This window comes from Ursus maritimus, unplaced genomic scaffold, assembly GCF_017311325.1.
Source record: "Ursus maritimus isolate PB19 unplaced genomic scaffold, ASM1731132v1 scaffold_6, whole genome shotgun sequence".
Lineage (NCBI taxonomy): Eukaryota > Metazoa > Chordata > Mammalia > Carnivora > Ursidae > Ursus > Ursus maritimus.
Genome location: NW_024426774.1, coordinates 34,908,582 through 34,922,454, shown reverse-complemented (window position 1 = coordinate 34,922,454; position 13,873 = coordinate 34,908,582). Strand labels below are relative to the sequence as shown.

Below are 13,873 nucleotides of genomic sequence, written 5' to 3'. Positions count from 1 at the left end.
ACACACACACACACACACACACACACACACACCCAAATAGGTGGCACACTGACCACAACCATAAAAACTGTAGACAGCGTTCTAGACAGAAAGTTCTAGAAAGTTACATCTCTGATAACCTTATTTCCAGCCTCCACCAATTCTTCTCCATCTAAATCTCAAATTCTGAAAAGGGAAAAATAACTTAGGGTAGTTGTTTCCAAGTTAGTTTACTGCCCCTAGATTTTGAGGATGATTCATAATGTTTCATTTGGAAACCACTTCCCTTTTTCTTTCGACTCAGGCTTGTGGTGTGGTGTAGGGCACCATGAATCAGATTTTTAAAATTACTCTTTCCCAGGTGATTCTTACATACCCTGAAGTGGGAGAACTACTAGTGTGGTGGAAGAAAGTTACAGGTACTAAGAAATAGAACGTGAATCCGCCCCCAGTTAACTAGGACTATCATCCTATTTGAATTCTCATACTTTTACCTGCCCAATTTTTGTTATGCGCATTTGGAAATAAACAATCATCTGTTAAACATATTGATTACTGAGGGTCTATATTTCCTCCATAGATTTTCCTCCATACAATGACAGAAGTCCTTAATAGAATATTCTCAAAAACAAGCCATTGTTTATTGATTTATTTTTTCTTCCCACTAATGGGAAAATGATGCAGATTTACAGCATGATTTTGGAGAATTAGAGAAGTGGGGCTTCAAGGGAACCTATGGGCTGGGCTTCCTCCATGACCATCAGCACACTGAAGGACATTTCCTGGCCCGGTTTTCAGTTTAATTCTGGATACACAAAGGAGGAAAAAGCACTATCAGATAATAGTAAACACTCACTCTTTCGTGAGGATCTAATGATCTTGACCCTCCAGCTCTGAATGTGAACTACTAGTCCCTTAACACTTGTGCTACAAGGTAGGAGGCAGATGGGTTAGCTAACGTGAGGAGAAGGGTTGGCCAAGTAACTCTAAAATAAAATGTGCAGTTGAAGAAAATTAAAGAGCATTACTGAAAAATTAAGAAGAAAGGCAGATTTCTGAAGCCCACTCATGTTTTTACCTCTTTAAAAGATTCTGAACCAAATCACATGGTTATTTTTACAAGATCTTGGCGTTCTAGATGAAATCACCCACCTTTGGACATGTCCAAAGACTACTGTCCAGGCTCCATGTGGATCAGATGTTCAAATTGCTGAACAGATCGTTTTATTTCAACACACACCAAATTAATATAGGTAGACATAAGCCAACATACAGCTAGCGGAATAAACAGCTGAGTCAAAAATACAAACTAAGTCAATGGTCTTTCCTCTAAACTTGTAGGTTTTGTCATAATTCAGCACTTAACTTATTTCACTTTGCCTTGGGCTAAAACTAGTGGACTTATCCCAAGGCAGACACGCACCTTAACCTTTTTGGTCTTCCCCTGCCTAAGCCCTGAAAACGGTTCTGCTCAATGAATATTTAAATTGACCATTAAAGTGACATTGATGACACTGATGACAGTAACTAAGATAATTAACATGAGTGCAAGGTTTATCATTTTTCAAAAATTCTTCTTTTTTTTTTTTTTTTTTTTTTTTTACATATTCTACCTTATTCCATCCTTGCAGCAAGTTTGTATTATGCCATTCTTATTACTTGGAATATATAGATATAGAAGCAGAGGCTCAGAAGCAGTAAAATATGATTGTCTGATGCTAAAACCTTTGTATTTCTTCGCCATACCACATGCCTAATTTTTTTTATGTTCAGAAAACACACATATATGTGTTTTCTTTTCTCAAAATTAGAAAATCAATACTAGTGAGCAATTTGTTCTCTTGCAGAGAACGATTATATGCAAAAAAAAAAAAAAGGTTCTGAAAATTTAGTAAGTACCAGAAAGCATCTAATATCATGCCAAAAAGGGAATAAAAAGTAGGTATTTTACAGTGGACCTATTTTTCTAATGTCAGTAAAAATAAATAAATGAATAAAAAGATTTTGCCAGACTCCCAAATCCTGAAGATAAAGAAGTTAGAAAGTTGGAGAAATAAAGTGTTAAGAAAATGAGCGTAGAGAAATGTGGGCCTAGGGAAGTACAATCTGGTTCAACATTTGTAGAGAACAATGCGGCAGTATATAAAGTCTAAAAACTGCACGCTGTTAAGAATGTTCCTTGTGGCACTGTCTATAATAACAGAAAAACAAGAAGCATCAGAATATTGCACAATCATGCTCTTATCAACACAGAATGTTGTCTTAGATTATTAAATGGAAATATTGATTAAAGACATTATAATCTCCTTTTGTATTTTTTCCAAAAAACGTGTCGATCAATGCCAAAACTATTCAACATTTTTTGCTTTCAGATACTCTATTAGCTACTATTGTTGTGCAACAAATTATCTCCAAATTTAGCATCTTAAAACAAAAAACTTTGGTTATCTGACATGGTTTCTAAGGGTTGGGAATCTGGGCATGTCTCGAATGGGTGCTTCTGGCTCAGGCTCTCAAGTCAAGTCCTTGACTTCCCTAGTCCCTGGCATCTCTGAAGACTGGAGTAGGGCTGGAGGAGACACTTCCATGCTCGTCTACTTAGCTTTTGGCAAGACAGTTCAGTTCTTCGCCACATGGGCTGCTCATGACATGGCTTCCCCCAGAGTGAGGGAGAGACGGAGAGACACAAACTAAGACAGAAGCCACAGTGTCTTTATAATGCAAACTCAGAAAAGACATACCATTACTCCTGCTGTATTCCATTGGTTATACCCACCAGCACGGGCACAATGTATAAGGATGTGATTAGCAGGAAGCAGGGTTCCTTGAAGGTGATCTTGGATTCTATCCTAGCCTATCCTCACCCCTTTCCAAGGTCCATGGAAATCTCATCCCATTACTGCAGTGATTCAAATTCCAGAATCCTATCATCTAAGTCTAGGCTGGGTGCAGATTAGGTTCCCCAGATGTCATTCCTTAAGTACAGTTCCTTTTGATTTGAAGGTTTTTAAGGGGACAACTTATATGTCCCCTACATGACCAACATACAATAGTGGGATAGGATTAGATAACCAATATACATATTCTTGCTCAAAAGGAAAGAAAATGGGAGAAATAAAGGGGTCAGTGATCCACAGAAATTCTGAAACCCAGCTGAGCAAGTGTCAAACTTTTTTTTAAATTAAGATTTAGTCCTACTCATGTCTAGCAGTTTTTATTCTCCGTGGCCTTTGGTTCCACCCTCTGGGCTCATGGGTCTTCCCTCTTGAGGCATCTTTCCATTATCATGAAAGGTCCACATGTTCGTGTCTGAGTAGTTTCCTCAGCCTGCTCCCAGCTTGTAGAAGCTTGGTGGCTCAAGGCTCTATTCATTGTGTGCTATCTCTGAGCCTTTCAGCATAAGCTAAAAAATGTGGCTGATATAATTCTCTTAAAAACTTTATACATCTTCTGTGAATTTTTGGGGGGGTTCAGCCCATTAGACAAAAAAGTCCACATCCACAAATCTCTTTGAGATGGGCCTGTGGGGTATGGAGAAGGCTAGAGAATGGTGCCCTTAAGTGTCCTAGAAACCCTACAGTTTGATTAAGAGATCTGTGAGGCATACCCTTCATCTCTTCAGAGGGCCTTTTACCTGACTGAAGACTCATCTTTGATCTTTCTCAGCTCCTGAAGGATTGTACTCACATCTTTAGACCATGCATTCCTGAGAGTGCTCTAGTATCTTTGCTCTGAAGCCATTTTCTATGGTTCTTTTGGGTAGGATTACGTCTTCCAAAAAGATACATTGAAGTCCTAATCCCCAGTATCTGTTAATGCCACCTTATTTGGAAATAGGGTCTTTGCTGTGTGTAATCAAGTTAGGATGAGGCCATATTGGAGTAGGGAGAGCCTTAGTCCAGTATGACTGGTTTCTTCATAGGAAGAAAAGAAGCCAGAGACACACAGACTGAAGAATGCCATGTGGTGACAGAAGCAGAAATTGGAGCGACGATGGGGAGACAAGCCAAGGGACCCCGGTTGCCAGGAGCCACCACTGTGGTATTCTGTTACAGCAGCCGCAAAGCTGAATACAGTTACCGCGCGGAGAACTCGGGAATCTTCAAAACCACAGCAAGTCTCAGTTCCTGCATGTGAAACACTGTTTCCTTCAGCTTCTCTCTGTCTTTTGGCGTTTACTGTAAGAAGCCATGAGCGAGCAGGCACTTTCAACACTTTCGGTGGATGAGGTACATTTTCTACTTTTCACAAAGTACAGGCAACAGTGTTGCTAAAGTTCTGCCCCTTTGTAGCAAGAATCTCCCTTCCTCCAGTTCGCAATAATAATTCCTCACCGCCCTGCAGGTCCTCACCCGCAGCTTGATCAAAGCCCAGAAGGCTTCTATGAACAGTTTCTTCAAGGCATTTTAGGCTTCTATGAAAATTCTTCTCAAAGCTCACTGCCTGGTTCCAAGGCCGCACCCACATTTTGAGTTTTTGTCACATCGTCACCTAGCTTGAGGCACCCAAATCCGTGTTAGGTATCTAGAGCTGTATAACAGGTTGCCCCCAGATTGAACGGATTAAAGCAAATGTTCATTTTTCACACGGTCTCTGACAGTCGGGAATGCAGAAGCTGCTTAGCAGGGCAGTGGTGGATCAGTGTAGCTCCAGGCTGCAAGTCTGCAAGCGAGCAGCCCACTGCCCGGGGTTTGCAGTCTGTGAGGCTCTGACCCCCGCTGAAGGGTACACTTCCAAGCTCACTCATGTGGTTGTTTGTAGGAGGCTTCAGTACCTTGCCTCAGGGGTCTCTCCATAGGGCATGCTTAGGACAAGGCTCCCACATGATGGGTAATCGAAGAGAAAGAGAAAGAGTGAGCAGCATGGAGGTCACCATGTTTTTTTAATCATCTCATCTCAGAGGGGACATGTTATCACTTCCACTGTATGTCACACAGACTAATTCTGTACAATATGGGGAAGGACTACACAAGGGTGTGAATAGCAGGAGGTGAAGATTCCTGAAGGCTATATTGGAAGCTGGTTACCATGGATATCTGTTATTTGGCACACAGAAGTTCACAGTTACGGTATCGTCAATTTGGCTGTGTACTGTTTCATACTTTCACTTTTTTTTTTTAAGATTGACATCAACTGTTATGAAATGAATTGTGTGTCCCCTAAAATTCATACTTGAAAGTCCCACTCTCCCTTACCTCTGACTGTAATCATATTTGGAGATAAAGTCTTTAAAGAGGGGATTGAATTAAAAGGAGACCATTAGGGTGGGGCCCTAATTCAGTCTGACTGGTATCCTTAGAAGAGGAAGAGACACCAGGCAGGGCCTGCACAGAGGGAGAACCATGTGAAAAGACATCAAGAGGGCAGCCATTTGCAAGCCATGGAGAAGACCTCAGAGGAGACAAACCCTGCAGACGCCTTGGTCTTGGACTTATAGTCTCCAGAACTATGAGGAAATAAATTCCTATTGTATAAGCCCACCAATCTGTGGCATTTTGTTGTGGCAGCCCAAGCAGACTAATACACTGATCTTCTGAAAGATATCTGAAAATATCTTGCTATTGCCCAATCTGTGTTTTTTCAAAAAAATCATTTTTGTTCTGATGCATATAACTATATACATTTAATATATATACAATTTGATTTTTTCTATATAAAATGCATATGATTAGATCTGTTTCTAAACTGAGAGTCCATAATTTCATTAGGAGAACTGAAAGTCTTTCATTTATTGGCCATTTTAAATCTAATGCTCTACATTTTAGAGGTGGAAGCTGGAGGGATTTCTGTCCCTCTACAATGATATGTAGCAGAAGATGCCTCTCCATGGCTTATTATGGACAGAATTTAGGGATCATATTGTAATGGAAAAGTTGTTTTCAAGGAATTACCAGATTAGTGCAGTTGAAGACCAAATTGTTACTACTTCGGGGTCAGGGGGAAGGGACTTGTACTTAGCCAGATTCGACAAGAGTCCAAGGGGATGTCACAATGAACAGGACGAAGATTTTGGGTAGCAATCCTGAGAAATTCTCAAACCAAGGAGCCCTCTTAAAACAGCCCTCCAGCCGTGAGGTAGGCGTATCTAAAGAAGCGGGCTGGAGAGTCTTTGAGGCTCTAAGCACATGCTTTCTGATTTGTTTCTCACTCTGCCTCTGATTACGCAAGCCTTTGGTAACTTATTTATCTCTGCTGTGTCTTCTCTAGCAATTTGTGTAACAGGCATCCTGTGTTTGGTAATCTGGTTCACTTTTAATGTAACGAAATGTATTTTAACCTCAGTTTCTTTAATGATCAGAGTCAGAACAAAACAATGTCTTTTGCCTGCCCTGCAATTAAAGTCAGAAACTGAGCTTGTTTCTTCTTTTTTTTTTAATGTTTTTTTATTATATTATGTTAGTCACCATACAGTACATCCCTGGTTTCCGATGTAAAGCTTGATGCTTCATTAGTTGCGTATAACACCCAGTGCACCATGCAACACGTGCACTGAGCTTGTTTCTACTCTAGCTTCTATCTTACCTTAAAATGTATTATAAACCCAATCTATTATAGAACCAATGAGTCAAGTTTTTTTTTAACTCATCTTTTTCCCAAAAAGCAATTTTAGATTCTGAACTTTGTAACCATTTTTTATTTTTTTAAAGATTTATTTATTTATTTATTTATTTATTTATTTATTTATTTATCTGAGAGAGAGAAGCGGGGGGAGACTGAGCAGGGAGGGAAGAAGAGAGTGAGAGGGAGAGAGAATCTCAAACAGACTGTCCATTGAGCACAGATTCTGACACTGGATTGGATCTCACGGCCCTGAAATCATGACCTGAGTCGAAATCAAGAGTCGGGCTTAACCCATTGAGCCAGGTGTCCCTGAACTTTGTAACCATTTTTTGAAAATACATATTTACTGGTTGGATTTAGGGGGACCACAAATCCTTTTATACCTTGACCTCCTTATGTTTGAGTTAATAATTTTGATTTTTAAATGTCTTATATTTTTAAATTTTGAATAATTTTTAAGAAAGGCCAAATGAGGAAAATTTTTCTTGATTCTTAGGTATCTGAAAATATCATTTTGCCACCTATACTCATAAATTAAATTTGGCTTAGAATAGTGTGCTTAGATCATGAAGTTTCCTCTTTAGAGAAGGAGACATTACTCCATTTGAAGTTGGTGAATGAAGACTGAGGCTAGCCTTATTTTTTCCCCTTTATCGGTAAACTATTATTTTCTGTCTGGGTGCTCGTATGATAATCTCTTTATGCTAGATTTGCAGGCTATATCCAAGTATGGATTTTTTTTCTAACAACATTTTGATTTTTTTACGCTAAGGAAAAATATTTTTCTATTATGTCTATGATTATTATTTCTGCTCCCCTTGTTTCAGCATTTTTAGGAATATTCGTTATACATAGGTTGGATTTCTAGTATTTTCACTCTGTGTCTATCATCATCTCTTGCCATTTCATCTTTATCCTTTTCTTCCACAGTCTTGGAAAGCTAGTTCATAGACTGCATGTTATTCATTGTTAATTCTGCTCGCTAGTGCATTTCTAGCATTTTTGCCTGTGATTACATCCTTCTCCTATTTTGACTGGCTCCATGTTCGATAAGGGCAGGCAGCTCAGAGTGACTAACCCCACTCAGATGTGCCCCCAGTGTCTGGAAGGGCCTCACCTCATACCGATACCTGGAGGATGGACTGATGGATACAACCCTGGCCCAGCTTCCAGGTACCCATCAGTCTGGCTCTGTCCCACCACAGTGGATCTTGACCACTTTCTGCTCCCAGGGCTCTTCTGCCTCCAGAGCATTTCCTAAGAGAATACCCATCCTCATGTGCTATTCATCCTCTTCCCTTCTACTCGCTCTGTGGTTGTAGTAGGAGGTGTGATCTTAGAATCAATATAAAAGAGATGAATTAAAGATGGGGAGTTGAATGGGGCCCAATTCTGGCCCTCTTGGGACCTAATTCCCATGCAGAAGGACAGCAGTGGTCTGCTTTCAGGTTACAATAGCCCTGAACCCCTGAGCCTGGACAGAGAGTGGGATAAGTAAAACCTTCTCTCAGAGTCTTTTTGTCTATTCATGCTGGGATTAGATGATGAAACACATTGCTGAGGTAGGGGATGTCTCTCCAGACCAGCCCCACTGGCACTTGGTAAATTTCTCTCTAGATTTCTATCAATGCTATTATAAGGTTTTATGTTTTTGCAGGGTGTCATGGGTGTTTGAATAGGAAAGAGAGTGCATCTCAGGCTAATCCAATGGTTATTTTTTATATATGCCTGCTGTACCTTTTTCCCCCAGAGAATAATGTATTCATTATACATATAGACAATGATTTTTCAGTTTCAATAAGGGCTAAAAATTACTCCATTCATCAACTCCCATGGCAGCCCCATGATGGCTTGCGGGCAGAATTCTAAAAGACAACACAAAGGGTTAAACAGTAGCATCAGGGCCTACAGAGCAAGCAGGGCTGTCCCGTCATACAAATGCCATGTAGGAACTCTAGCCATTTCCAGAAGCTTGTAATTAGCCTGACTCATCCTCTACTACATTTAGCAGATCGTTCACCAGCAAGAATATGCCTTAAACACATGTCAAAAAGAAAAAACACAATGTATCTTTACCTTATAATAAATTCTGGCCATCAAACTCCGCTGAAGAACCCTTTCACGAAAATTCACTGCTTTCAACAGAAAGGCAAGATTATCAACTGTGTCCACGTTAAATGCCAGGAAGCTGAAGGAAAAACACAGTGACCGTTATTATTATTTTGTCCTCACAGACAGATTCCATGTGAAAAAAACAGACAGGGTCTGTTCACTCAAGAAGAATTTTTTTCCAATAGAAAAGCAGTGTAAGTACAATTCAGCCCCTCGCATCTCTCACTCGCTATATTCATGCTTCTTTCAGGATTTTTCTGATGAATGCTTGGCTTGAGTTGACCCTATGTGGTTGCCTTGTAGTATAAAGATAATTTGGTTTCCTGCTTTTTTCACTTCCTGTTGTATTACAGGTAATTATTCAATAGTTTATATAGTCTTCCTTCATTAAGAGCTATATAATTTCCATCCACTGGGTTTATAATAATTTTCTCAACCCTTGTTCGGTATTTGTTATAATAATGATTATAAATGAATATTAGTAACCAAATACATCCATCACAAAGTATTTGTCAATGAATAATATTTCTTATATTCATAATGCATCAGGACCTGTGCTTATTGCTGCTGTGCATTATTCAACAATCTCAGTAATTCTCTGATGAAGATACCATAATTATTCAATGTATACTTTGGGAAACTGGGGCTCAGCAAGTTTCAGCAACCTGCTCAAGGTCACGTGGGCACAACACGCTCAGGATTAGGTTTTGTCTTAGCGGGCGTCTGTATTTAAGGAAAACGGAGCCCCAGAGGGCAGTGAGAGGTCGCAGGGTAAAGTGTTCTGCAGAGATAATGACTCTCTTCAGCAGGTAGTAATTTCCATCTTCCCCATCTGGCAATGAGGAAACTGAGGCACGGGGGAGTTAAGAGACTTAGGGACAAAGAGACTCAAAACACCAGAGTCTCCCATAAAGCCCTATGGCTTTTCAATATGTGGCTCTGTCTTTTGTGCTGTTTGCACGCTTCCCCTCCCCCATGAAACTTCCCTTTAGATAGACAGTAAAGGGGTTAATTCACGCTTAGGGTTTCCCATAGCTTAGCCACCCCATTTGCCCTCCCCTCACCCAGTATCCTTGGGAAGTAAGTTATCACAAGACCCAAATAACTTAGATCCTCATTAATTAAAATTAAACCCATGAGTAGCGGTTGTTGTTGTTCAATCAGATGCCACAAGAGAAACAATTGATACCGTGCTTTTAAGAATGCCAAGCACTGAATTAATGATTGCCCTCCAGAGGTCATTTACATGTGAAGTACCAGGAAATTTAAATTATATCAATATTTATTCTGAATCTGGTCTTTAGAAGGTTGAGGTTCTGTCCTCGTCTATTTAACAAAATGTGTAAAGAACCATCATATTTTATTGAAAAGTATGTTTCAGTCAGTCCAGAGACTATTACTAGGAAGCCTGGAGACTGTGGATTTTGTTATTAGAAACTATCTTTTTTGGAATGTTTACTGTGGACTACTGTCCACCTGAGCTTGTGAACTTCGTGTGCTACATGAAGTGGACCTCATCCACCCACGCTATCATGAGTCACATGCCAAGCATGGCCACATCACATAGCTTTAGGAACTCACCCAGCATAGAAGACTGCGCAGACTCTCTTAAAACTAGGAATATTGCTAAAGGCAACCTTCTTGTATTTTACAAGAAGGTCAAAATGACTCTAAATTTAAATTAAATTCAAATGCACATCTTTAGTCATCAAGGAAATGCAAATGAAAACCACAGTTATACTTGACATCATCAAATGTTGACAAGGATACAGAGCCACCAGAACTCTGATACTTGTTGATGAGGCGTAGAATGGCAAAACCACTTTGGAAAAAGTTCTCATAGTTTCTCATAAAACTAAACTAACACATACCCTATGACACAACAATTCTACTCCAACTACTCACCTTCGAGAAATAAAAACATATTCACAAAAAGGCTTGTATATGAATATTCACAGTAGATCTACTCAGAAGAGTGGAAAATTAAAAACATTCTAAGTGTCTCTCCATCCATAAGAAAATGGAAAGCAAATCCTAGTATATCCATAAAACAGACTACTATTCAGCAATAACAAAGAACACGCTAATACACATGACCTCATGAAAGAATCTCAGAAAGCATTATGCCATGTTAATAAGCCAGCTACAAAACAGTACATCCTGTTTGGTTCCACTTATATGAAGTTCTAAAACAGGAAACACTAATCTGTGGTAGAAAAGTATCAGATTAGTGACTGCATCTGGGGTGGTGGTAGAAGGAACTGACTGAAAAGGGACATAAGAGAACTCCACTTTCTGGCGTGATGCTGATGACCTATAACTTAACAAGAGTTTTGGTTCTACAGGTGTATGCATTTGTCAAAATTCAGTGAATGCACACTTAAGAGTTGTGCATTTCATTATATGTAAATTCTACATGAGAAGAAAAAAACCTATAACCAAATTTTGAACTCTAGTTAATGATGTTCATGCTGAATTATTCAGAAGTATGCTGATGTCTGCTGTGTACTTTGAAATGCATCAGAGAAAAAAAGATGAATTGATGGGTGGGTTGAGGAATTGATGCATGGATATACACGCAGTGTAACAAGCACAGTAACAGGTTAATAGTAGAATCTAGATGGTAGGTGTATAAATGTTCACTAAAATTCTTTAAATTTTGCTTGGGAAACAAACAGAGACTTCAGAGGGGAGGGGGGTGGGGGAATGGGATAGGCTGGTGATGGGTATCAAGGAGGGCACATATTGCATGGTGCACTGGGTGTTATACACAAGTAATGAATCATGGAACTTTACATCAAAAACTAGGGATGTACTGTATGGTGACTAACATAACATAATAAAAAATATTATTAAAAAAATAAAAATAAAAAAATAAATTTTGCTTAATACTTGGAAATGTTCATAATATAGTATGGCAAAACATTCAAATATAACGCAGAATCTTCACTTTCCTCAACTCCCACGGTCTCCTAAGGATCCATGGGGTGATGAGAGAATCCAGAGCTCCAGTGGCAGCCCCATGGTTGAGGGGGAGAGCAGCACTCATCAGGACAAGAAAGGACAAGATGGATCTGTTTGCAGAACCAGGCACAGCCCCTCTCAGGACCAAGCCCTGCCTCCCTCCCCTAGTCTCATGAAGACTTCTCAGTACCATCCCCCATTCCTTCCATTGTCCACACAAAGGGGTAGCTTCTGGGTGTGCACACAAATGACAGCCTACTTGGAGGCATTTCGGGGCACTAGGAAGTTCTCAGCCCACCTTTCTTCATGCTCCCACCTGCTCATGGGTCCTTCTCTCATGAGTGGTCAGTCTGACTGCCATCTGACTGCTCTACTAGACTGTAAGCTCCATGGGGGCTGAGAACCCACAGTCACTGCTGTGTCACCAATGCCTAGAGAAGTGCCCAGTACACTGAAAACATGTTGGATGAAAAGGCTTTTCTCAATATACATAAAAAATCAGAGCAAGGTTTCGGAACTTAAGTAGATAAACACAGACAGACTGAATCAGTAAAATCTGGATGTGTGGGAGAGAGATGTGTACTGTTTTGGAGGTTAATAACCAAGACAAAAATAAATGGCCTGGAACTTTCCAAATATTTACAATTGGAATACTGCCTTTGGCACATCTCAAAGTCTATCCCGGAAAATTTGCTAGGAATATAGATTTGCATATGGGTGAGGGTCTGTTTTGCTTTCAAAATGATGGAAACAAGCCCTGCTCTGCTATCTGGAAAAGAAATGAAAGGGCATATGATTTGCTGCCAGTTTGGGAACAAGTTTCCTGAATGGATGGAACTGATTCTGATGGGAATTGTACTGTTCTTTCAACTCCTTATAAGTTGGAAAAATTTCAAACTAATAAATTGGGGGGAAGCTAACGGTACTACACAATGCTCATTCAGGGCTAGACATAGTAAAAAGATGTACTGACTTAAAGTGTGTGAGGACAAATTGAGACATTATAACTAATAGAGACTTAAGTGAAACAGTCCTAGAATATGGGGGCTGATGTTTTTAAGCTTTCAGATGGACTACAGTTTGGGGCGCCTGGGTGGCTCAGTCAGTTAAGCATCTGAGCTCAGGTCCTGATCTCAGGGTTGTGAGATTGAGCCCTGTGTCCAGCTCCGTGCTGGGTGTGGAGCCTGCTTAAGATTCTCTCTCTCCCTCTGCCTCTGCCCCTCCCCGCCTCAAAAAAAAAAAAAAAAAAACAGACTACAGTTTAAACAAACAGAAACCTGGGTAGTAGTAAAAAAAAAAAAAAAGAAAAAGAAAAGAAAGAAAGAAAGAAAAAGAAAAAGAAAAAAAGACAACTACAGATTTCTTAATTTTACTTTATGCCAACAGATAAGAAAAGTCCCACGCACTATTATTTATTGTGTTTCCCATGTTTTTAATCAAGATTGTAAGATGACATTTTCTAATATTTTCCTTGGAAATTAGTTCAACACATTTTGGTTACAGAGACCAATAATCTGCCTCCAAATAAAAATAACAATTTAAAAAATACACAGAATTTTAAAAGCCACAATAAACTCCTTAAAAATAGACTAAAGGAAACAACATCTTTATGAGCATAAATCAATGAAGTAGAAAACAAAGGTACCATAGAGAGGATCAGCAAAGAGGAAAGCTGGTTGTTTGAAAAAACAAACAAAAAACCAGACAAACATCCAGTAAGATTAAGCAATAATAAAGTAGAAAGAAAGCGTAAGAAATAAACTTAGGAATGACAAATGGGACATAATTACAGATATAGCAGAAGTTTAAAAGATGATCAGAGAATAGTATGAAAAACCTTATACCAGTAAAACCAAATCCAAATAATCAATTCCTCGAAAATATTATTTATGAAAACCAACACAAGAAGAGAAAGCCTAAATGGTCTTAAAACAATTAAACTACAGTTGACTCCCGAACATGGGGGGGGGTGCCCTGACTCCCATGCAATCAAAAATCTGCATATAAATTTTGGCTTCCCCCAAACTCAACTACAAATAGCCCACTGTTGACTGGAAGCTTTACCAATAACAAAAACAGTCAACACATATTTTGTATGTTATATGTATTATATACTGTATTCTTACAGTAGCATAAGCTACAGAAAAGAATGTATTATTAAGAAAATCATAAGGGAGAGAAAATACATTTACAGTATTGCACTGTGTTTATCGAAGAGAGTCCACATGTAAGTGGCCCTGTGCCCTTCAAACCCATG

At 39.4% G+C, this 13,873-nt stretch overlaps 1 protein-coding gene across 1 annotated transcript in view; it reads right to left on the bottom strand.

Annotated features, from left to right (window-relative positions):
- The window catches only part of ACOXL (acyl-CoA oxidase like), a 317,436-nt gene that overhangs the window by 93,764 nt on the left and 209,799 nt on the right, over positions 1-13,873 (bottom strand). Inside the window, exon 15 of the mRNA XM_040623184.1 lies at positions 8,617-8,728. Within this exon, the coding sequence (XP_040479118.1) occupies positions 8,617-8,728 (112 nt within the window). The remainder of the gene's footprint in view (positions 1-8,616; positions 8,729-13,873) is intronic.